This window comes from Aythya ferina (assembly GCF_964211825.1).
Source record: "Aythya ferina genome assembly, chromosome: 1".
NCBI classification, from domain to species: Eukaryota; Metazoa; Chordata; class Aves; order Anseriformes; family Anatidae; genus Aythya; species Aythya ferina.
Genome location: NC_140296.1, coordinates 68,782,661 through 68,808,286, shown reverse-complemented (window position 1 = coordinate 68,808,286; position 25,626 = coordinate 68,782,661). Strand labels below are relative to the sequence as shown.

Sequence of the window (25,626 nt, the reverse complement as noted above, 5' to 3'; positions counted from 1 at the left end):
CACACACGTTTATTCTTGGACTAGCATGTCTTTTATCATAGAAAAATATAGGTCCTTTCTGTGCCTGCAACTTAAATTGCATTTAAGGGCAGTAAGACTACCATTTTTCAGATTCTCTTGGTCTTACCTAACTACATCAGCATCAGCCAAGATCTCTTACAAAATTAGCACCATTGCCATTCATCCTGCTAGCTCTTCCCAGTACTCACTCTAGTTTGAATTGCTTCCTCTTACCCTATGGTAACTGTACACGATATCGTACACCATATTCTAAGGGAGGTCTCACCAGATTTTCTATAGTGGCATTGCTACCTTAAGGCTACCACAGCTGTCTTTTCTCATGCTCCAAACCAATCCTAGACTAGATGACATTATGTAGATACTTCATACAGAAATAAATTGGGGAAAAAAAAAAAAAAAAAAAAAAAAAAAGAAAGAAAGAAAAAAAAAAAGAGAGAGAGAGAGAGAGAGAATAAGGCTCCCTGAAATGGTTCTTTTCCTATTTTTATGCCTTGTGCCTCAGAAGTGATCCTAGTTATCAGAAAAAAATGACAAGCCATGTGTTTCTGTAAAATCCCTTATGAATTAACTCTCTCCCCTCCTAGCTCAAATGCGTATCTCTTCAGTCAGAATCCATCCTCTCAACAATGGGACAGCCAGCAGCTGCTACTAAGACATTCCTTAGAACATGAGCCTGGGCAGAGATCCAGCCAGCGTCTCTATAGACGGGGCTGAGCCTTTTGTGACCCACTGGCACTGAGCAAAGCAGTGCTTTGCATCGGCAATGACAGCATATTATGTCGACTTATTTCAGCATCCTTATTTGTTTTATCGATTACAACTGTTTTTTTTTTTTTTTTTTAACTCAGCTGAGCTTCTTCTTTTTAAGTGCTCCCTCCTTTGTGACAGGGTAAATGTTGCTTAGAAACTGCAGCCTTCTCTGGAAAGATGTACTGCAATGCTGCACCAAGGCAAAAGTGTAAGACTTTGCAAGGAAAAGGAAAAAATAATAATTATATATATATATATATATATAGCTTCTCTACTGCTGATTGTCATCACCAATAGTTTGACAGAACAGGGGAAAAAAAGATCAAAAGATAAAGTTCTTAAACAATGAATGTATGTATTTCTTGTCATAGGGAGACATTTTAGTCATATTATTCTTCTACAGAGATAACAACTTGTAAGTGCATGGGAACATAACCACAATTCAATCACTTACATTATACACGCTGCCATCTTGTGCTCTCATGTACTGAGGAAACAGACCGTCTGCATATCGAGAAGCCACAAGTTTCCCCAAAGTGGTAACATAATCTACAGTAAAGGTTACAAAAGACCAAGTTGTAAATCATTAGGATAACTTTCAAAATGTTCTGTTTTTCAAAAATGCACGCAACACAAAAGAGATTAAATCTTGTTCTTATCACATCCTGTGCCTTCAGTATGTCAAAATATATTTTACAGAAATGTAAAGTCAAAATTCAGTAAAATATTTTTAGAGGAATGAGGAGGATTCTTTGCGTGTATCGGCTTGGAATGAGTAGAAGCTTTTCCTTTAGTAGTAAGCATTGCAGAGTACATGTGTCCTTCAGATAGTTCTCAGATTGACGTGTACACTACCCATGTGTGAGGCTCATGCATCTGTACTGATCTCCGGACATGAAGAAATCTGAGGGAAATTCTAATGATATCAAATTACAACTTTTTCTGGCTCTATTTAAGACCCTGAGGGCACCAGCTGGTCTTGGCAGCCCCAGTCAGTCTCACCCGTGCTCAGGCCTGGGCCCCCAGTCTTTGCCTGAGCTATGCTGCAGGTGTGCCCGCTTCAAGTCCTGCTGGTAAACCTCTCTCCTGGGCAGACCTTTCAGCCCTGTATTACGGCCTTCTCTCTGGCTCCATCTCCAGCTGTACCAGGCTGCACTTCCTGGCTGGACCCTAGACCTGGTTCATCACCTCACCTTGCCTGGGACTGTCAGCAGATGCTGCTGCCAGCACCCTGCTCTGCCTGCTGTGCTCAGATGCTGCAGGACTGCATCCTGGTCAGGGAGGCACTGCCTGGGCTCACTTTCCCCTCCGGGAGCAGCCCTGCTCTTGCTGCTCCCTACCAGTTTAATCAGAAATGGGGGGAAAATGCATTTAATCATTTATAGGCAAAAAAGCTCCATGGGACTTTAATGAAGGAAAGGTTTAGGCAATTAAACTTCCGTATTATTCATTTACCTCACAGCAGGACTTGCAAATATTTGTCCATCAAACAAAATACAAAATCTGGAACAGATAATGCTGTTCTCTTACACAACTAAATGGGTGCAGAAGTGGGTGCAACTAAGGAAAAGGTTGCACTCTGCTCTTTCAGTAGCTAGAAATCTTCTACGGTAGTTCCACTGATAGGAAAACATTAGGGGTGGGAATATTCAACGTCACAAAGCAGCTGCTCTGTACAGCATGCTGCCCTGCTAAGCTAGTACGTTCTGCTCCTACAATTACACCGTAACAACGTTAACCTTGCTTAATAGCTTCTTCATCTACAGCATACAGGATTCCAGGATCTGCACTGTTGATCCTTGAATGTCCCATGGACACAAGCCAGCTGAAATCTTAAATTATACAACCTAAAACAATTGCAATACATTACAATTCCTACTTCTCGGGCAGTAAGCTCTTCAAAGAAAAGAATATTCTACCATGCTCTGCAAAGCACTACAATGGCAGCGATTAATAATTATTAGCAAACTCTTCCCCTCCAGCTGTCAGATAACTGCAAAGGAACATTTTTCTATAGCCTGACTTTGTACAAAAAGCAGCCTGAATTCTAATCAAATCTAACTTCTTCCTCGAAGCTGGATCCCTGGAAATAATAAACTATTCCTGAACAGGTTGGCTAGCCCAGATGATTAACTACCAGATTTCAGTTTATGGCACAGCGTACATTATATCTGCGATCTAAAAATGGGTAGAGGTCTCATGGTGTGAGACTAGCAGCCTCAGCACTGCAAGTTATTTCCCAGCTGTAGCTGAATTGAGGAGGACTTGAACTGGAGCATCAGGTAAAGACACAACAGTCCAACACAGTAAGAAAAGCTCACCTCAGATCCCAAGTCCTCCGATCAAAAGGAGATGGAGTGTCACAGTTCTCTGAACTGGCAATGCCAGAAACTGGGGATACAGCTTCCCTTTCTGCCATTGTCATAACAGACAATGTGAATATCTCCTCTGAGGACACTGAGGTGCAAAATGAACACTACAGACTATTCTATGTCTTTTACTATTATTATTATTTGATATAATAAATATTTTATAATTTGATATAATAAATTATTTGATATAACAAACTTCTCTAATACCTTTCCTGTGCTGAAATCCAATCTGGGACAAAATCTGGGACAGGGACAATTTCTTTCTCTTGAGCCCATGAAGCTGAAGCCATTTAGAAGATGAAATGAGGGGTTGTACATCCATGTCCCACTGACTGACTGTCAGACTCTTTTCCTTCTCCTTTGATTTCTTCTTGTGGTCCTCGCGGAAATTCGAGTTCTTATGATCTTTCCTGTGCTTTGAATCAAAGGCATCTGTTGTAGAGAGAAATGAGTGGATAACAACATTTACACTTAAAAAAAAAAAAAAAAGAAAGAAAGAAAAAGAAAAAGAAAAAAAAAGATTTACTTGAATTCTTTCCTTTCTTTACCAGTATACCACAGTACTCTGTATACATATAGCTTGTTTCTTGTTTTCTTTTATTCTACTGAGCAATGTTCTTAGTATTGAAATCTGCTCATCTGCTCTCAGTTCTACATATCTACTTGCAGTTACGCTTCTTTTTTTTTTTTTTTATCCGTGTGTATTCACCTTCAATTTAGTGAATAAAATATCTCTTGTATGCTGAAATCCAAGCCCAGACAAAGCTAAGTGCCATTTCCAAATGACATTTCTTCCAGCTCTCAAGACATCTCTTCTACATTTTGGGAATCAGAGCTCCTAAGAGGCATCTGAAGATTGTCAGACAACCACTACAGACACATTAGAAGCATTATACAATAAATGAGGATCTCTTAGCAATTATACATTCAACCTCTATCATGAGCAATGGCAGGGCCAGCAGCAGACCCTGACTTTATTGCAAGGCTGGTGAAACTCCTTCACCCCACATCATTGTCCATAACTGCAAACAATGGTACTGGCAGCATCTGTTGCAGTCAGTGATGGATGATGTGCATGTACAGCAAATCTTGGACATGAAGGTCAATTTTTATTTTTTAAGTTCTACAGAAAAATGCATTTCTGCACAGATTTCCAGTTGGCTGGGCTAGCTCTGCTTGAAATGGGGAGCAGAGGCAGACCAGAGCCTAGAGCGGTTGGGGCAGAAATTGAAGTGATGACAACAGTAATGCGTCTGTTCCTCAGCACAGAGGTTTTACAAGAACTTTGGTATTTCCTGTTCATTCCCAAAATACTCTGCATGAGCTAAGCTGGTGTTAGTCAATTAAATACCCTTGCTGTATCTAGGTTTATTTTCTGTAGACGTTTGATATTTCTGCCCATTTTCCCCAGAATCAACATTATTTACAGTATCCCAGCCCTTCACTTCCCCATATACTGTAAGCCAGCTGAAATGTAAATATACTGAGTGGATGAAATTGGTCCAAAATATAAAGAAAGGTTCTGTTCCATAATGACTAAAAATAACTTTCAGTCTAGTACGGAATATGATCAGAGCTCTGCTGTCTCTGAGATCAAATACTACAACAACTGACCTGGCTACACATGTTCATTAGACAGATTTGTTCCTCAGTTAATCATACATAAAGGAAATGAGAATGTATCCTCAGAAATCATCTTTCAGTGACAGTAGCCTTCTGCATGGGGCAGGCTGGCACCAGCTTTTCCCTAGTCAGCAGTCCTACAAGCAGGGTGCTGGGCTGGCATGCCTGCAGAGGCTGGCATTTTACCAGCCTTCCTCCTCCTCTCAGTGCAGAAGCAGCAATGGCAGATGTTAACTCTAAAGAGACACAGGTGAAGGTTTGCAGCTGCTTGGGCTTCATATATAGTTAGGGACTGTTTATAGTCACTTGAGCAGTCATTCCCAGTTTCCTAATCGGAAAAAAAAAAAAAAAAAAAAAAAAGCCAGCACAGCACCCCATACACAGCACAGGAGACTGGCACAGCTTCAGCAGAGCTTGTACACAGCTAGCAGCATGCAGACCATGATTCAGAATAATTAAACTGCACGTTATCCAGGATAACATGGAATGTATGTAAAAGCAGTCCTGAAATACTCACAGTCACTCCAGGCAAGTCTCTTAAATGGATTGCCAGTCATGATGGATCTCTTGATTGACAGCTCCTCTTTCCTTTCGTCTTAAAAGCCTGAGAAATTATTATTCAAAAAAAAAATAATAATCTAAAATACTCCCCTGAACAGGTCAATATGAACAGGAGACCAGATGCACAAGCCCAGGCAGTAATAAACTGCGGAAGATTGAGGTCAAGATTTTTCTCAAGGAAAATAATAGTATAAATTAAAAAGGGTAGCTACCTCCCCTGTCAAGAAAGGGTGAAATCAGATTTGACAGGGACCCCCTCATACTCAGAAATGGGGATATAGGTAATATGATTTCCGTTCTATCCCTGTAATTTATCATTAAGAAAAAGCCAATGTGGAAGTTTCCAAACAAAAATGAGTGTGGTGTTTTGGCCTACTGTCAGCCAGTTGTATTATGTTTTATTATTGCTTTGCATTATACTTTACCATTGCTATAATACAATTTATGACTGAACCTGGGAGTATCTGAGACACAATTCTGTGAAGAGATTCATAACTTTGCCTATAAGACTGCAAGATGATTCACAAAGGAAAAGAATTATGCTTGTATATATGTATATGTGTGTGGTATAAGGCCCAACTGTGACTAAAACAAAACATATGAATAGAGAACAAAATGCCAGAGGAAGCAAGGTAGCATATGTTGGCTGTGTGTATCACTTTGAGACATCACATTTTGCCATTTATTTGGTTCTTCTTTTAATGAATAAGACAAATGAATGAGGGATATTTATGAATCACCAACAGCCCAGCTGCTAGCTATTGTCATCAAGCAGTTTTTCCTATGGGAAAAGCAAAAATGGGATAAAATCATAACAGGACTGCACCAGAACACACGGCCTCCTCCCTCTTTCTTCTCTGCAGAACTGAACACACTATTTATTCCTCTTGCAGATATATTTATTCCTCTTACATGAGTTTAAATACCCACAGAGAAACATATAAACTGTTCTGTTCTTTGTCCTCCTCATACAGGAAGATATTAATGGTATGAAAGGCAGGGAGGGCATTAAAAAAACAGGAGTGTGTTCTGCATCCTAACACCCAAGCATTCAGCAGAAGATGCCTGCAAGCAGACGAACACCCCTTTGGCAGGGACTTGGTGTTAATGCGATATTTTTTTTTAAACATTTACTACAGAGTTGCTGAGGCAGACAGTGCCCATCAGTAGTGAGCAGTGAGACTCATGCAGTTTCTAACCCTGCGCAGGAGCAGTACCGCTATGCCCTCGTGGTAACGCTGACACACACGTCAGGTGGCGAACTAATCCCAGATGCCATCTCATTTTCCAGATGCCCAGAGGTGTGGCAGCAGATTTTCCTGTACTTTCACTGCCCAGTGCCGCTCCCAGCCACTTGAACAGCATCTGTACGTGAAGTGCTGGCACCATATGAAAAGGCACATTGGAAAGGAGATGAAGTGGCTTCAATGGAAATAGCAAATTTACCTCAAGTCTGGGAAAGGTAAGCAAGCTGATGGCAGCCAGGAAAATGGTCAGCACAAAGCCTGAACCAAAATACACTCTTTTCAAAAGGCAAGCACCAGTTCGTCTGAGCACCACCACCACTCCCTGGCCAGCACAGCCAACTTTCTGTAAGATTCACCCCGCCTGTCACAGGTGCGCGGTGTTTGCTGAGCCCGTGACCTCTCCCGCATAGCTGGGAGCTTCAGGGCGAGCCCCTGGGTGCTTTCTGAACCCAGCACCAGGCTGGGGTTTCTGTGGAAACCCTGCAGCGTGTGCCATCGCAAAACCACCCTGGGGCCAGAGGAAGAGCTGCGGGCATGGGGTGAAGCCCGTGCCACCAGAGCTACCAGCAGCTGTGTCAGTGCCCAGCACTGCCACCCCAAACGTGCCCCGAGACACGCTGCGTGGGGCAGGAAACCCACTGCCCATGGGGCCCAGGCTTTGGGGTCAGCTGCTCAGGGCCATGCCTGCAGTGGGAGCAGCAAGGCCACGCTGCCACCCGCCCTTCTCCCCGCGGTGGCCCTCACCTGCCTCCGGCAGCCACCCGCTTGGAAGCGGCGGCGCCGCCGCCCCGCCGTTGGGCTGGAGACCGCCCGGTTGCTACGGCCGGGCCTCCCCGTCCCGCAGGGCCCTCCCGACGGGCGGCGGGCGCTGCTGCACCCGGTGCCGCTGCCATGCAGCCGCCCAAACAGCAGGGAGAGGCCGGGGAGCGACTCCTGCTCCCCGGCACCCAGGCGCCGAACGCGGGTCACCGAGCAATAAACGCTGCTGCGGGCCCCCAGGCTCCAAAAGTTGTGTTCGTGGGGTGTGTGTGTTTATTTATTGAGCCGAGGTGTCCCAAAACAGGAGGAAGGGTGGGCTGGGGTTGCTGCAGTACGTCAAACAGGCAGAGACTGAGCACAAAGGAAAGCTTTCAGCCGCAGCGGGGGCATGGAGCGGCTGCGACCTGTGGCCAGGGAGGAAAATGCTGAGTAAATTCATTGCTGACAGATGCCACAACAACAAAGTGCGCTCGGTGTTGTAGGGACCAAAAGTACATACGCTAACTGGGAGAGTCGCAGAAATCTATGTTTAGTGGGTCAGAGTCATGTGTTCTTGTTAATTCTTAATTTAGACTGAGCAATTGGCGATACCTATACTAAAAGCACCCACATGTCCTTTGTTTAAACCAGCATAACTGTATACACACTGCAGCAGAATTAGCATGCTTCTGGGGTAGCCTGACTAAAAAATGTTCTAGTGTAGTAAAATTTACAAAAAATTTAAAAAAAAAAAAAAAAAAGTGTATCATAAACCTGAGCTCATTATTAAAAAGCTCCAGCTTACACCAGAATGCCAGCAATACATGTATTGTATACACAGCGTTTGGGTCGCAGATGTTTTTGAACACAGTTTCCGTGAAAGCAACAAACAGCACAGAAGTGCACACTTTCTCTCTTCTGCCTTTGTTTGCCGTGCAATCACAAAGCAGTAAAAGATAGGTTACTCTGGAGGATTGACTGATCGGTCTTATCTCTGTACCCATGTTCAGATGGAAATCCACACCCAAGCGCACGGCCAGGGCCACTCCGTACACGCCGAAGCTTTGGCTTCAGCTTTGTGAGATGGCGTCGTAAACAGAGATAGGAAAGAAAAGTGCCTTATAAGGCACACAGCTCGGGTGCCGACGCTACTGTCTGGTTGGAAGCAGAGCTTCAGTTTCTCATGCAGTTGGAAGCAAGGGTTTAAAGACGAGCTGGGACATGACGAGTCGTTCTTGATTGCACAACTATTCCCCTGAGGTATAGAAAAGGCATTTATTTCTCAGCCATGAAACAGCTTCCCATTAGATCATTAAAAATAGTGTACTAAACATTCTCAGGATCAGGTCAGACACTGCAACTGCTGTAGCACAAGATGCTTTACAGACCCAGAATTTTGGGAGGGTGCTTTTAAAATTTCTCTTGAAAGTGCAAGTGCAATGGGTTTATAAGTAGGCACCGTAAAATCAATCAAATCAATCTCTTGGTTTGTTTTGCTGCTTCCAGCAGTGGAAGTTTTTTATCAAACACCAAAAATGACTTGCTTGGGTAGGTTTTTCTACATTATATAAAATTAGAAAGTCTATCTTCATGTCTAAGTATCGGTAAATGTATTATGGGTTAAAATGAAGTGATTATATGTGCTGTAAATGTCTATGTCTGCCAAAAACCTTCACTCTGGGCTTGGCTACCCTAAACACTACGGGTTGCAAGAAAACATTCCTTAGCTTGTACAAGAGCCTGACATGGCCCAGGGACAAAGGCTGGCAAATGCACAGTGACTCGTAGCTCCGGCAAGTTTCCTGATCCACTTGCTGTGGTTTTGTAGGTAATGTTCTTCCTAGGCCGGAAAATAAGATGTTCTCTGCACATCAGATAAGCGTATCTCCTTGTTTGCATGGAAGCCCTGCCCCGGCTGCTGCTCACCGTTCAGCTGACGCTGAGGAGGAGGAGGAGGAGGAATGAGTTCTCCAGATGCTGCCGGCTGGATGAGGCAAGACTGGATAATAGAGGAGGCAGGGATCCAAGTAACTGTGAAGTGGGAACTCACTCCTTGCACAGGGGTGATAAAAATAACCACTGAGCCATTCTGTCATCTGACCTTTAGGCTGAATGACGCAGTGATACGGATGGGTGGAATGCGTGTCGTTATGTCATTCGTTAGCGACTGCAGTGTAACACATACTGGGATTGCATTAGGGAGCATAACTTTAGGACATTTTGCCTACCAATAAAAGTATTCTTTTTTTTTTTTTTTCTTGTGGCTGAAAATCAGCATTGTCAGCATTTCCTTTCTGTTAGTGCTTACAACATGGAACTGTTTGGATGGTGTTTATGATGACGTTTATTCAAACAAAAACAAAAGATAATCCAGTCTCTTTCTGTCTTCCAGTCTCATCATACTTAAAAACAAATAAACAAAACAAAACAAAAAAAACTCTTTAGCATTTCCCCTTTTTTTTCATTAAAAGATATAAATACAAGTGTTCCTTAGTGGTTCACCCAGCATAACTGCTATTGTATGAATAAAGAGACGGAGTCTCTCATGATGGGTTAGTAAGGATGCTCATGGCACTGATGCATATGGCTATGATACTATGAGGAATAGGTCCTCACCAGGAAGTTTAAGGCTGTCACACATCCTGACCTGCAGTGTCATACTTCCTGTTGACTCCCTCTCAAAGAGAGGCAGGAATCAGTTGCAAGGGGCAAGGAAAAAAATAAAAGCAAGTTGGATTGAAACTGAGTTAATGCTGTCTTTATGTTGTTTACAGTGCTGGCTACGTAAAATGCACACACTGAAAATACAGTTTATCAGGCACAGGCAAAATGTAAAATGCAAGCCAGAGGTGTGCAGTATTTTACATACTCCTTTCAACTGTAACTTTTTCTCACCCTTTAAGCACCTCCTTAAAAAAAAGTGGATGAGGACATGGTACGGAGGTGGTATGAAGATAAAAAATGGGACTGTCTAGTGAGAGAGTGGAGAATGAAAGAAGGCATGGGAAAGGGCAAGTGGGGATAAACTAAAACTTCAGGGGACAAAGCTAGGGGGCTCAGGTGCCTGTGACTGATATGTGATGTCAGGGAGAAGGAAGATTTCAGGCTGTAAAATTGAGATCTGTGTTAAAGACATGGCTGTACATAATAGGGAAATGTGGAAGGGATGGGCTGGCATAGTGAGTGATACCTAAAGACTTATGCACAATCTGCATAACAAATTGGGTGCACTGGATGAACTGTGTCCCTGAGTGGCACTGCAAGGAGGGTGGTTGCTGAAGATGTGTGTGACATTTTGTGGCTTTTATTTTTTTCTGCTTTTTAATTTTCTTTAATCTTCTTTAGATCTATACGTAAATAGAAGTGTTTCCAAATGGACAGGAAACAAAAGCTTCTCCTTCCTTGCAGATATCTGTCTTCCAGTTACCACCAGCGGCATGGCTGGGTGCTAGTGGAGCTGAGTTTGTCACTGAAGAGGCCAAGGTACCCGGGACAGTGCAGAACAAATCAATGAGAATTAAAAAGCAAGCAAACAAATAAAAACAATGACATAATATAGTGCTCCACAACCTTTGTGTTTAAGAAAGGTGCTGCACATCTAGGTTTGCCACTTTCTGGCACCCACAGTGTTTGCATCTTCTGGAATGAGGATGAAAGATACAAATGCTGCTGGTTCCTCACCGCCCTAGGGTGATCTTGCCTTAATTGTATCACATACATTTCTTCCCAGGCAGCCTGCTTGCACAAGCACAAAAGCAACCTAGCAGGCACAGTGCCCATACTGTACTGAAAGGAAGAATATGAGGTGTGTGCTGCATGGAAGTGCTTCCTGTCTGCCTTGTCAAATAAAGGAGAGGCTGTCACAGTTCTTGTTTTTCCCCAAGTCCCTGGTCAGTTATGTGCTTCTTCCCTTTTCTGGAGTCTTGTTTATTCATTGTCTGCAAAACAAGGCATTCTTTTAAAGGTGAATGGAAGAAAGGGAACTGATTTCTTATTTCAGCAAGGAATACGAAAAGCATGCCTCATCATGTTTGCCATTGTCTGTCTCTCCTTTGTGTTCCCATCTCCATCTTTCCCTCAAAGGCTGATTCCAGTTGACATGGATAGAAAGTCCCCACTTGCTTCCACGAACATCTGCCTGCTGATCTCTTTTGGGTTATGGACGCCTAGGACGAAGCATGTCTACTCTGGAAGCATGTCTACTCTGGAAGCATGTCTACTCTGGAAGATCTGGAAAGTGTTTTGAACATCATAGGCATCAGTAGTCTAGAAACAGTTTAGTAAGAAATGTGGAAAGTCAGAGCAAGTAAAGATGCTGGGAAGCATAGAGGGCAAAAGTGAGAAATAAGTTATTTTTTGTTGTTGTTGTTTGTTTGTTTGTTTTTCCCATTTCTGGTACAACATACTAACGGATGAGGCTAAGCTAGACATTAATAAATCTAGTTTAGAAAACAGAACAAATTTCCCTAATGTGGCAATAGTGAGGACCTGAAACAGACTCAAAGCTGGAGTATCAGCGGGACACTGTCTTCTTTTAAGATGGTGGTTCATACAAAAGTGAAACATTTAGGACCAAAGCGACTGAGGAGGTTCTGCCCAGTCATCTGTGCTTAGGAACAGACATGCAACAATGATAAATGCCAAGATCTAAACTAAAAGATGATGGAGAGGGGTAAAGAGAGAGGAGTGAGAGAAGGAATGAGGAAGTAGATTAATTTACATTGGAAGGAAAACTTTCAATGGAGGAGTTGGAATAAGAGCAAAGAAGACATTTATTAAAATTTACTTTGGGTTCAAACACTCATTTTACACCAGTTTACACTCCTTTTACAGCACTGAATGTAGAGAGACGTTTGGGGCACAGCTCATATACACATACTGAAAGAAGTTTATAATGAAGTGGCTTGGATTATTTGGGTGCCAGGAGAGGTCAAAAATCTAACATTCTACAGAAATGTTCAAAAGCTAGCAAATAATTTAGCAAACTGAGTATACTGGGAGAAGCTGAAGTTAAAAGTTCATTATGCAATGGGAAGATAGAGAATGAACTGTTTCTTCCAGTAAGGGGAGGTTTGGCTCTTCATAAGCACTATGGAGCAAAAGCGATAGTCATAAGGTGGTTTATGGATACCAACTGATTCAGTGCAGGGCAATAATAAGTGAGAACTGTGCAAATGCTGTGTGTGTCATTAAAAAAAAAAAAAAAAAGAAAAAAGAAAAAAAAAGAAATTTTGCTGGCAGCATCTGATGTGGAAGGTTAGAGAGAGGTCATGTATGACAAAGCCATCAAGAGGCATCAGAGTCCCTTGGATTCCAGCCAGGTTGGAGGCAATTTTTTGATAGTATCTAGAGGCTGAATCCAACTTAAAGGACATTCATTCATAATGAAAATACCCTTTATGAAAGCCAGGCTGTTTTATTAATAAATATCTGGAGCTACACTGCATCCACAGTAATCTAGCTGTGCCTTAACCCCGCCATTCATGCTCAAATTAAACCATCAATGCATGCACAAGAAATTCTGTTACTGCTTTTTTTTTTTTTTTCTTAAGTGCTTGTCAGTGTGTTACATACATCTCTGTCACCTTAACTGCCTTCTGTAGAGTAATGTGGATTCACTAAAAATCCCTCTTACAGTGATTAAGCCTATGACAACAGTGAGTGCCAGAAAGAAAGGGGCCATTAAATGTTAAAAACAAATATTTTGTTTAAAGGTTGTCTACCTTGCATAGCACTTAACAGAGGAACTTCACAGCAAAGTGGGCATGTTAAGATTTCTAATCAAGCCTAGACAAGAGATATTGCAATGTTATTGTACTGCTGCCAAAACTGTAGCACGGGTGTGCTGAAGCCCGAGCCCCCGGAGCGGTGACTGCTGCAGGTGGAGGCTGAGCAGGAGGCAGCTGCGGAGGAAAGCAAGCACCCTCCTGCAAGGTGGGAAGTATTAAAGAACAACAAATTCAACACTGTACGTGTACAAATGAAACTTCAGCAAGCTGCCCTTGTGTCGGCCAGGTTGGAAGTTTTACCAAGATCATCTTCTTTTGGAGAACAGGGAAAGCAGCATTTTTCAGTTTAGAAAAAAATTGATCTGGACTTGCCTGGTCTTCAACCATAAACATACAGCAAAGGGGAATGCATCAGCTTGAAAAATTATTTAAACTAAATAGAGTTATTTGCTTACATGTACAGTATAATGTCATGGTGGTATCAAAAAGACTACCTCATTTTTTGAAGTGAGGCCTGGAGGTGGCATGCTGCTGGTCATTTAGCCCCACAGGACGGGGATTTGCCTCAGGTGACTCCAGTCATGGATGAAATAGGTGATTCATCACAGCTCATCACCTGACCTGCTGAAAAGTCAGCAGAGTAAGGCAGCTGCATCCTTAGGCATGTCTTGTCTGCCCAGGCTGAGTGTACACCCTGCCAGGGAGGGAACCTTTGTGGTTTCTGCAGCTTTGGAAAGGTTGTGAGTGACTGGCAGGTCTGCCTGCACCAGTGGACTTGGACCTGCACAGTGGCTGGGGCAGATGTGCCTTCGTGCACCTCAGTAGGATTGGATGCCACTTTCCTATGCAGTGCTCTGTGTTCTTCCTGTGGTCCTTGACCTCAGACTTGACTCCTACATCTTAAACTAAGATTGTGGGACTGGCAATTAAAGGGGAAAAAATGGTTTGTTTCCATTTGTCAGTGCAGTGTAACAGTCACCGAGAGATGATAAATACTGCTCCTGAAAACATTTTCACTGGGCTGCTTTCTGACTGGGCCTGTGCTGTGAGCAGTAAGTGAATTTCTCTACGTTAGTTCATGCTAGGGGTTATTTGGCCAAAAGGCATATATCATAGCTGACATCTTTACCCAGTAGGACGGATATACGTGGGACACTAATTTCATATAGAAAAAGTATCTAGTGTATAATCTGTAATGTGTAGGATAATATTTAAGGATTGGCTTTCTTTTCATCGGCAGACATACAGTCCCCTCACATTGTATGAGTTATATCAGATTCTACAGGAAATATTAAAACTATTGATGCTATATTTTAAAACATTATACTGTCTTTTAACAATATAACATAGATTTGCTGATGGTAAAATCCAGCTTACTATTTTGATAATACAGGAAATGAAATGTGTTAAGCAACTGATACATGTGCTTTTCACCTTTTACTTTTCATATATATCTGTGCTATGTTTGTGATGGACATGTTGCTTGGGATATTTTTAGACAGCACTTTGTGTCTAAATAATATCAGCTCTCTCCTCTCTTTAAAGCCTTTTAAGAAGTGTTGCTACCACTGAGCCCCTTCAGGAGAGATCAGTGGCCTCAGTACGTTGTAATTATTTTTCCCGTCTGAGCACAATTAAGATAATTCTCAACTACTCTTCACAACATATTTTACTACATACACCAGTATGTATTAAAGTCATGAAGTAATTCACAGATAACAACTTTCATGATGTACATGCTGACATTTTAATCTCAAGTTGTCTCCGTGGGCAGGATGTGCCTCTTTGAAACAGCCAGCATGGCTGGGATGCTGCCCAGGTGATGTATAATTTGGGCCAGGTCCCTTCTTCTTGGATCATCACGTAGGCTTTGACCTGTCGTGACAAGGACAGTGACATGCACTGACCACCAAGGCAACGATACTGAGGGACACCCATGCCTGTTGTCCTCCAGGTGAGGGTTTTCAGCACACATGGAGGATGAGGAGGAAGAAGAAGAGGGCTGATGGTGGAGGGGATGTTTTACGCCACCTTGTAAGGGCTGTGAAGGCTAGCAGGAGGTGCTGGTACCTTGCTGAGATAGATTTGCACCCTGCTTTTGGAAACAGGGTGTGGGGATGTAATTAAGCGAATCAGTGGAGCTATGGTCCCTCCCATTTCTCCCATCTTTCCAGCTGCAGTCCTTCTATTGTAATTGAAGTAGTATTATGTCACATTAGTCTCAATTTTCCATAATACCCCCACAGTTGGTGTGTGTCTTCATAACTCGGGGCCCATTTTACGGATGAGTCACATAATAGTCAAAGTTATTAATTTGTTACAAGACTGCCTACAATCCCAATTTTTACAGTGTTCCTACATTGCTCACAGACTTAAAATCTGGAGCCACTCATATTACTCATTACTTGAGCAAAATAATTGGAAGAGTTGGTGCAACTGCTGTTATACAGGGCCCCAGGCCAGAGCGTTGAATGTTGGCGAGGCAGGGGAGCCTCTTGTCCCGTCCAGGTGGCTCGGAGCATCCCAGCCAGCCTTCTCCCAGGCTAGGACACCTCTTTCTCACGAGCAGCCCCACAGGCTGTGATGGAGACACTCAGAGGTGTGTCTCCATGCCACCTGAGTCAAGACACCAGCATGTGCCCCTTAGGTGCTAATTAAAGTCCACTTCATGCACAGGAATAGGCTTCCAATTAATGTGGTAGCCCTGGAATGTGCCGTGGGATGTGGACAGGAGCAGAAGCTGTTGCAGAAAAAAAGTAATTGGAGTGTTTAAATGACAAGGCCCTCGTGATTAGTCTGTGTCGTCCCATGAATTATCCCACAATAACCCAGCTCCAGGTTCCAAACGAGATGCTCACGTTAAGTTTTTTTCTAGGTCTTCCAAGATCTGGGCTTCTCAGCAGTCCAAAAATCTGAGGAAATCAGATTTTTTTTTCTATTTCCTTGCTCATACACTTCCCACGTCACAGCATGGTAAAGAGCCAAAGCTCTAGGCTCTTTAAAGACCTTAAGGAAAAATTTGCAAGGAACAAACAATATGTCATCCAGAATGTTGTCCTGGAAAAAAGGCCAAAAATCTCCTTCCATGGGAAATCTTGAAGTTTTTCTTTTTCATTTTGGAATGACTATTTATTTTGGAATTTCACTTAGAATGGAAATTCTAAGAGTCTGCCAATTCAAGTCAGCTGTGATTCAGCTGTTACTCATCCATAAAATTAATAACTTTATGTCTTGTTTCTTAATTCATAGAAGTTTAGTATCAGTTTATCATTACTCAAATATTATCCAAAGCACTTTTTTCTTTCAGGAAAGAAATAAGGAGAAGAGAACCAATCTGGAAGTCCGTGCTGTAACCCAAGATGATTATTCTTCAACAGAGAGATAATATGTCTTGGTTTTTATTCTGCTTTGCTTAAGGAAACACTGTAACAAGGCACTTTTGCACCTAAAAGCTGCTAATCCTGTAACAAAGATCCACTTCAATGAGAAAACCTGTTCCATCAAGGGATGCCCGGTGTACCCAGTACAACACATCTGCAAACATGAATCCCATCAGACTCCATTTCCTGCAGCCATCTACCAGGACTTCAGATGCAGTTAAATTCTGTCTTGTAGTGGTATTGCAAAAGAATATTTAAATAAAGCTGTGATTGCACACCATGTCTGCAGTTAGTGGCCTGTGACAATAAAATAAGAAGTCTCAAGATCAAAGAAGTTTTTAGTTTAGTCATAAAAATGAGTACCAAAAGCAGTTTGAAATGTAGCCAACTAGCAAAATGGTGTTGGCCCTCACAGATCTTATTCTTTTTGCTAAATTATTTGCAAGTATTTAAAGCAGCACAGGGTGACAGATACATGACAACTTTTGAGTAGCTTCATGTTTCTGATATTGTCATCCTGCGACAATAGTAAACATAGAAAATGCTGTTGCCTCCAAGAGCAAACAAGGAGCTCTTTGAGTGGGTTGCTGTAGAAAACTGCTCTCCCTAATTGACTCCTTTGTCAAGAGTCTTATCAGAGACTTTGTCAGTCTTCCCCTTCTGGGTCTTCCCAGGGTGGGTTCAATGAAATAGAACAAATCTCACTGCCCTAACAACCCCCACTCCACTTCTGGACACAAAGCGTAAATGAGCAGCACCAGAATTTTGCCAGAAAGTATCTAGTTTTGAAAGATGTTATCAGCACCCTGGAAACCAGGAGCCAGGATGCCCCAGTCTCTAGCCTTAGTTAAACACACTGAACCGAGAGATTGCTACTGATGAGCTGAACACAGAGCCCAAGAGTTCAGAACAAGACACATGCATGTTCCACCCCTGCTGCAGCCAACATGCTTCAAACAATCTGCATGTGTAGCAAGCAAAATGGAATTATTTTTGCACTGCTCCAACAGTCTTCTTTTCAGCTTATTTTGATGCTGCACTTGCTTTGATGCTGCATTTACAGGGCAGGGACATTACCTTGTCCTGTAATTTCCATCACTCTGAAGAAATCATGCTTGGAATACATAAATATGTCATAGGATTTTTCTGGGAAAGAAAGAGATTTAGGCAACTAGCAGGGGATGGCTAATGCTTTTGACAGAAAAACACAGAAGTCAGCATAGCCCATTAGCATCTTCATATTAGCAGGTACTTCACCATTCTGATTCAGAAAAGCACACACTTCGTTTCTTCCTCCCTATTTTTACTTGCTGTTCAGTAAAACATCCTTGTAATAACAAACAATGTAATTGTAATTCCATAAGTAAAATATAGTGAGTGTGAGAAAACAGTCTGCAGTGACAATACGGATTTCCCTGCCCGAGAAAGGAACTCAGGCATTCTCCACTGTATTTTTCACACCCTGTTCCTTTTAGAGTTAAATACTGGTATCCTGTCTACGCTACAGAAGTGTAAATGTTTAACTGGTTTATATATACTGGTGACAAACAATCAACTTTGTAATGCAGTCAGTAATAAAAGATGAAAGTTGAGCCTTTCATTTTTCCTGCTTTACCTTTTGGGGGTCAACTGCTAACTGTGAGCATTCATTCCAGGTATGCAAAAAGGATCCAAACTTTCACTGAAAGAGAGTGTTATTTTTCAGGTTGAAGATTAACTCGGCCATAGGCTGTTTCTTCCCTGAGAGAAATAGCTTTCAGGTTTTTGAAAACATGCAAGATTACGTCCATCCAGCAGCTTTTCTTCTATATGAACACCTGCTTTCCTTTTCCTAAAGCTAAAGAATATTTTGCTCTGTAAGACGAAAATATTCTTTGTCGTGACAGCCATAGGTGTTATAGCATTTAAACAATTTTGGTTTGACTTTATTTTGATTGTAATTTTGATTTGATTTGATTACTCAGATCAAACTGAGTAACTTTGATTTTTTTCATTGCATGTTTTCATTTCTGACAGATATGTTTGGTAAATATATAAGCACATTGTAGTTTAAAATGTAATACAAAAAAAAAAAAAAAAGAAAAGAAAAAGAAAAAGAGTATTACTTTGCACTTTTGCATATATAAAAATAACATTATATGCATGGCCTGTTGGATGGCTTGGCTGGTGCTAACGTTCAGGAGAAAATAGCACACTGACAAACACGTGATGTACATGCAGGTGCAATTCAGACACTATTTTTCAGCTCATTGTTGTTGACTTCACATAGGAAGGAAAGGAATTGTGTATCGGGACATTTCTATGCAGATCACCCAACCCCTCTTTGTTTTTGCTTCCCTCTCGCTAATGGGAATGAAACACGCTTACATTCGTCTCAGGCTGATGTCAGATTTACTCTCCAGCTAATATTTGCAAAGCACAGTAAGATGGAATGTGCTAGACAAGGGCACCAGAAAGTATTCTTGTTTTTATTTATTCATTCCCAAATCAGTGGCAGATTTTTTGAAAACTATTCATCAAATCATGCATTTATAATTAAATGCTTATTAATTACTAGGGTATAGACCTTCATGTTCTCTTTTTTTTTGTAGCGTTTCTGAAGGAGAGTGAAAACAACATACCTGATTTTTTAATATTTCCTTTTCCATTGAGAATGTTAATGGTTTTCTTATGTCATCATTCTCTCTCATCTCCATGTAATCAGTAAAACTAACATAAAAATGACCAGCCCTGGGAATTAATGCTGATACTAAGCCTCCATAAAAACACTTTTCAGGCAAAACTTTATGAAGCGTGGTGATGGGTTCATTTAGCATATTTCTGAGGAACTTTCCAGATGTCATTAAGATGTTAATATGTTTTTAAGCTAACTACATTTTTTTGTGCACTCTTTGATGCTTCCCCTGTTGATATATATGTACATTTTTGACGCATGCTCTATTAGACCCACAGTAGTGACAAAAGGAAGCCTTACAAGAGTTTAATGTTTGAGAATGAGGAACCTAAATAATTATCACAAATAAATAAAGGCATATTTCCATTCCTGAGAACTTGCCTAGTTGATCACTCTGCTGAAAAACATTGCACAAAAGGAAATGGGAATATCTGTGCGCACCCCCGTGGCATGGAATATCAGCTATAAGATATGTGAGAGTCTGCTCTGAGGCAAGGTATTGTGTGTGGAAGATAATTCTTGGTTTAGATTTTGGAGGAAAAGCTGGGTCCACAGCCCATTTCATTACATTGTTGAGAGCAGTTCTCTCCTTTTTATACATTATAGAGGGGTTTCTCTATACCACAATCAGTTTAATGAAAGTAGGGCTGCAGGAACAGCATTCATTTCTAAGGCTTGCTCCTGATGGCAGGAGATAACAAGGGCTGGTATAAATGGCTGGAGAAAATGGCCAAGAGGTAGCAATTTAATAGATTTTATAAAAAATCATACGGTACTTAAGAGAGCCGGCTCTTGGCAATTACTGAAAGCAAGAGGTGATTACAGCTCTGCCTCAGCGGAGGTCTTCCTCTCTCGCTGCTCCCAGGTTACCATTCAGCACTTTCACATACCTGCAGAGCTGTGCAAATTACCATCCTTTGCTAGGAAATCCCTTTAATTTGCATCGAATTAGAGCATTGCCCATTGCCTTTCCCACAAGCACAGGAAAACATATAGGTGTGAGGGGCTCGTGTAGCCACACCAGGAGTCACCAGGGGTAGAAGGCAGAAACTGCCAATTTTTTACCTGATTTCTCTCAATTGAAACGACCTCTACCTGCAGTTCCTTTCCTCATAAATTCAGTGGCAAAATTCATGCTGGAGGCAGTGAATGCCAGCCAGTGCCTTAGCCAGAGCCCCTTCAATCTGATGCTGATGGAGATCTAGCATTTAAGGATTTTATTGCCAGCCAGGGTTTGTTTCCTGCTACAGCTACGACCGGGCTTTCCATCTCAGACTGTAAAATTGGAACCCAGCTAGCCAATATTTTATTCATGTGACTACTGGCAGCTGCATGGGCTAGCTGCACAGAGCAGGGCAAGGTATTTCCCAGCTATTTTTTGCCAAGAGGAGAAGAAAGCCAAGCGGCAGCAAGGCTGCAGGAGACAGGAGGGTTTTGTAACCCGGGCGTGCACATCAGTACTGTTATGTGTTTAATTAATGCTTACATTACGGTGGCTCCTGCAGGTTGTTAGTGCTCCATGTCCTACCTGAAGCACCCTTCATAGAATAGAATCTGCGAAAACAAGCACCACAATGGTTTCAGAGAGGGGAGGGCTGTCAAATATGCAGAAAACAATTATAATTTCTTGCCCTTTTAACGTGACTGCTGTTTTACAAGTGCCTTCCTTGAGCTGTGAAGGAGCAGCTCTTCTCTTGCAAGCATCAATGCAAAAGAGGAACTTGAAAATGCTCTACGGGAGGATGAGAATACTTCAGGAGGCTTCTTCCATGCAGAAAAGGATGCCACGGAGAAAAGTGCTACAGAGGTGTAAGGGGGGAAAAGGGGAGAAAAAGTATCATCACAGAAATCATTGATGAAAGGGCTGCAGGAAATTTAACCTCCTGAAATTAAATCTTAATCTTCCTGATGAGTGTTTGCCTACAAAGATTTATTGATTTTCATTTCAGAAAGAGTCAGCAAGGTCTTCTTAACACAGCCTGTGGTAGCTGTAGCAGAAGTAGAAAATGCCTTTTGGAAAAATGCTTCATTTGGATTTTAAGCCTACTTGTGAAGGAGATGCAACCTTCGGCAAATTGTCTATCCAGGGCTTATTTACCACCCCAGTTAAGACAGTAGAAATGATTTATCAGGATGAGTCTGGCATGCTTGCATTGTCCATTAAACTTGTTTTTCACACCATGTCTTCCTTCTTGCTTATTAGTCTAATGGCATTTTCACAAATATTGCATTTCTCTCAATGTATTCTCAGCCTGTAAAGACTTGTGCTGTGCAAACTGCTCAGCTGTCATAAATGACAAGACCGCAGCTGATGAAGACAGCAGTGATAACATCAGGCTCTGAACACTGAGACCTATTTTTACATTTTTGCTGTGTTGAAAGGGGAGGGGATTTCTGATAAATATGGTTGAGCGCTGGCTGCCTGCATGTTACAAATAATTTCTCATGCAAATTTTGCACAAGGTTGTGCTTTAGGTTCTCCTATAGCCTTGAAAAGGGAAAATAAAGTCATCCATACAGAGACAATGGTTTATTAAAAATATAATAATAAAAATTAAAATTAAAAAAGAAAAAAAGAAGGAGGTGCAATATATCATCTTTGCGACAGAAAGGATAAAATACCTTTCTGTTGCAAAACAGGCACCTGAAAATAATGTACAGACTGCAGTTTGTGCAACACAGCTCTAATGCAAAATCCATAGGAATCTGGGGAATCTCCCCATGTACATCAGAGTGTGTTGGGCTCAGGTTTCTGAGCATCAGCTACCAAGAACTCAAACTCTGATCCTGCTCCCCTAAGGCAGGAGAGCAAAGTCCCCATAGCACAGCAGTGAGATGTTCATGTCTTCAGAGTCCTGCAGTGAGCTTCCAAAGACCATATTATGCCACTGAAGAAGCAGTGGGAAACAATACTCCAAAATAATGTTTAATGTCATCACTGGAAATTTCTAACGAATGCAATGCGTACAGCCACTCGTTATGTACTTCAAAAGTGGAATAAAGATGTGCCCACCACTGAAAACAAAACAAACCTAAGCTAATATCAGTAATAAACTGTCCATTCATTTCTTTCAGGACTGAAAATTTATGTACTGCAATCAAAAAGATTATTATAAAAGCTAATTAGCTCAGTACTGTTAATTGATGTGTTCTGTACCGTCCTTGGCATTTAAATTCAGTGTTTTTTAGACATGAATTAAATAAAATTAAGAAACATGCTTTAATTCCTAGTTCCATTAAACATGCACTGCATTTTAGGCATTAGGGAGCCTGAAATTCACAGCAGACATTTAATGAATAATCAGATCTGGAAGATATAATTTGTCATAGCCACAGAAAGAGCAAGGTAAAAACCAAGCCTGACAAGTTAATTTAAAAAGTCTGAATATACTGGGTGGTAAGAATATTTGCTGGCTTTCTTTTGTTATTTAAAATTTATTTTGGCATATAGAAAAAATAAATAAGGAAGGAAGTCTATAGCGCATGGACTTACAAATCTTGACCAGCAATGTATTCGAATGCTCAACACTTACTGGATGCAATTTTTCATGTTTTTCAGTACAAAATTTCCTCCTCGGGAAACTCAGCCAGTATTTAAAAGCGTGTTTTCATAAATGGCTTGGCCTTACAACTCTGTAACTTGATGAGTCATCCTAGATCATGCTAGAGCTTACTCATGAGGAAGAATATAATTTTTGGATCCTTAGCTTCTGACCTCACATAGCATGATGCAAACTTGGCTTCCACGAGTGAGAAAACGGAGTGCAGGCAAAGCCTTCACCATGCCAGGGTGTTGGGATCTCTCGCTGGAAGAGACAGAGCTCCTGTGCTCTTTTTGTGCCGGTAGCTTGCAATTTCCTATAACCTCCACCTCCAGATGAAAAGCTGCCCAAAGGCAGCAAGTGCTTGCGAGATCCGGCCCTACGTGCACCGTCTGAGGAAGGATCTCCTTTGGCAGCATGCTGAGTCTTCTCCAAACCAGCCATGCACCTCCAGGCTTTCATTATGCTCTGTTTTAGAGGGCTGGCATTGCCAGCGACAGCCTTCCAAAAAGTGAAATCCCTGCCTTCACAAAGAGCATGGGGTTAGAAATTACGTTATTAGAAATTATGTTTACATCTCTCTTTCTCCTTCCCTCTTTCCTTCTCTCCCTCCCTCTGTTCTGACAGATAGACGTAGACGCACCCATGCATACCGTGTACACACATACTCACAGGTGTATGCAAGTGTATGTATATACACACATAAGGTGGGTTTGTTTGCTTTCTCTTTTTTTTCAGCCCTCAGCAAGCCTACAGCTTCAAGTACTTCCACAATGGCTGCCAGCATAGTCCTATGAGAGGAGAAGGGCAAGAGTGAAAAATCTCAAAAAGCTCATGATTCAAGCTGGGATTCAAGCAAAAACTTGTGAAAGTTTTTACATTAATAAAAAATAAAAAATAAAGAACCTGTGAGCTCTGGCAGTGACTGAAGCAAGCCCAGAGCATGAGTTAGCAATGTTCACATCATTTTCCACTTTAGACTTTTATATTTTGAGGTACATTTTTTGTTAGTGCAATAGAGCAGCTAGTAAGAAACTTGGCATTTCTGTGTCATTAGGCAACTGTCATATGAGTATTACTGATCTTTCAGATTAATAACTGACTAACAACTATTTAACCAAAAGAAAAAAATATATATATGGTGCAATTACAGGTTAAGGTTTGATCCCTAGCTGGTGGTTTGTTGCCATTTGTAGGAGTTGTCCCAGGTCAATCTCCAAGAAGCAGAGAACCATGTCTCTGGTACAACTGTGTGGCCATAAGACCTTCCTGCAGCTTCTCCAGCATGGGAAATGAAGCAGAAGATGCACTGCAGCCTGGGACACTCTTTTCTATAGAAAATTTCTCTGCTAGGTTCAAAGCGGACAGTGAACTTTTCATGCTCTTTCTGTGTACCAGGCCCCTGACTGCAGATGAGGGCTCTCCCTACCTTCTTGGAGGTGAGGCCGTGATGCTGGGGAGATGAGTGGCACTTTCTCTGCTCACACACATGCTCCTGAGGCAGGGTGTTTAACCCTGCTGTTCCACCGTGTAATGATTCAGGACTGCACCAGTAAATGGAAGGGAAGGTTAATCATCCTGCTGGAAAGCCAGCAGTTTTAGTCACAGTGCAAAACCACCCGTGACAGCTGTCCTCTCTGGTACCCAAGCCCGGAAAGAAGGGGTTACAAGGCTGAAGAGATCCCAGCCAGTGATCTACAGCTCTGGCCTTCCTGAAATGTGTTCCTCTGCAGCATCTGTAAGCAGTAAGTCATCCACATAGTCCTCACGGCTGTGTAATACATCCTTGAGCCGTGACTTTTCTCCCCAGGAATAAGGCTGTGTTTTAACACAGCACTAAGCACTTTATATGCAACATCAGCATGCAGGTCCAAATAAAACCATTTCTTATCATCTGCCCTGTTTTTAGAGGACAGCTCATTTTCTGCTTGGCTCAGTGAAGTGAAACGTTTGTGAATCACTCCCCCAACAAACTTCTTGTAAGCTCAAAGTTGTAATGCTACAGCTAAAATCCAGGCAACCACGTGCTGCTCAGAACCACAGGTCTGAAGGGTATCTTGAGCAGTTTCTGGGAAGTTTGGGTCTGACATGAGAACTTTAAGATGTTTAAAAACGGAGTTCTCTTTCTGTTCATACGTGTTATTATGTACAGTAAGTGCTTCTTTCCAGCTAAATAAATCTAAAAACCTTTAATTATTATTATTATTATTATTTTTAATTCCATGTTTTGGAACCAGTGTTAGGGAGAAGGAGCAAGAGATAAGACTTCTCCTTGGAAACTTAGGCCCTCAGAGTTTTTCCAGCATTACTCTGATCCCCAAAGAAATGAAGGCCTAAATCATAAACCAACTGAAGTAAATGAAGTAATTTTCATGGGAGACTCTAGTGTTCAGCCTGTATAGTGTTTGAGATGGATGTACCATGTTGAGATCTTTTGGCCTACCTCTGGAATCGGTGTGTACAGCTTCGATCTGAGCTGTTATGCCACAAATTCAGCCTCACCATTACAACTGGAAGTGGCACAGAGAGCAAAGCAGTGCTCAGGAACAGCAGGCAGCTCAGCTCTTCTGCCAGGCATCTGGCTGGCTGAATAACTGAAAGGCACAGATGACTCCAGGTACCCATTTCCTGCATAAAGATGGACAAAAATGTTTTTTTTTTTTTTTTTGACTTTATAAAATACTTCAAAAGGATCACTTAGGGTAGCACCGCTCACACTCGCATCCTGAAATGCCAGCTGAGGGCACTGCTGCTAGTGAGGAATATCCGTAGCTCATGGTTCCTTCTTTTACTACCTGGTTACCAAACACAATACTGAACCTGCTGTGGTTTCCCACAGATGTTGATCCTAGGATCTAGACATAAGGCATGCCTTTAATTACTGATATAATTGTTTCCACCCCTGTATGGGTTATGTTGTAGAATCCCATAAGCTACATAATTGCCTGCATGTAGCGTTCATGTCATTATCCATGTATCATAGGTGCAA

At 41.8% G+C, this 25,626-nt stretch overlaps 1 protein-coding gene and 1 long non-coding RNA gene across 2 annotated transcripts in view; one reads left to right on the top strand and one right to left on the bottom strand.

The window, feature by feature from the left end:
• The window catches only part of VWA3B (von Willebrand factor A domain containing 3B), a 70,584-nt gene extending 63,097 nt beyond the window's left edge, over positions 1-7,487 (bottom strand). Inside the window, exons 1-4 of the mRNA XM_084536055.1 lie at positions 7,319-7,487; positions 5,284-5,370; positions 3,351-3,575; positions 1,226-1,320 (exon numbers count right to left, since the gene is read on the bottom strand). Coding sequence (XP_084392181.1) covers positions 1,226-1,320; positions 3,351-3,575; positions 5,284-5,323 — 360 coding nt within the window. The 5' untranslated portion in view covers positions 5,324-5,370; positions 7,319-7,487. The remainder of the gene's footprint in view (positions 1-1,225; positions 1,321-3,350; positions 3,576-5,283; positions 5,371-7,318) is intronic.
• A 6,210-nt stretch (positions 7,488-13,697) lies between these two features.
• Positions 13,698-17,162, top strand: LOC311429633. Its single transcript, XR_014688309.1, has 2 exons — positions 13,698-14,093; positions 16,349-17,162. It is a non-coding gene; the product is annotated as an uncharacterized lncRNA (long non-coding RNA).
• Positions 17,163-25,626: the final 8,464 nt, after the last annotated feature.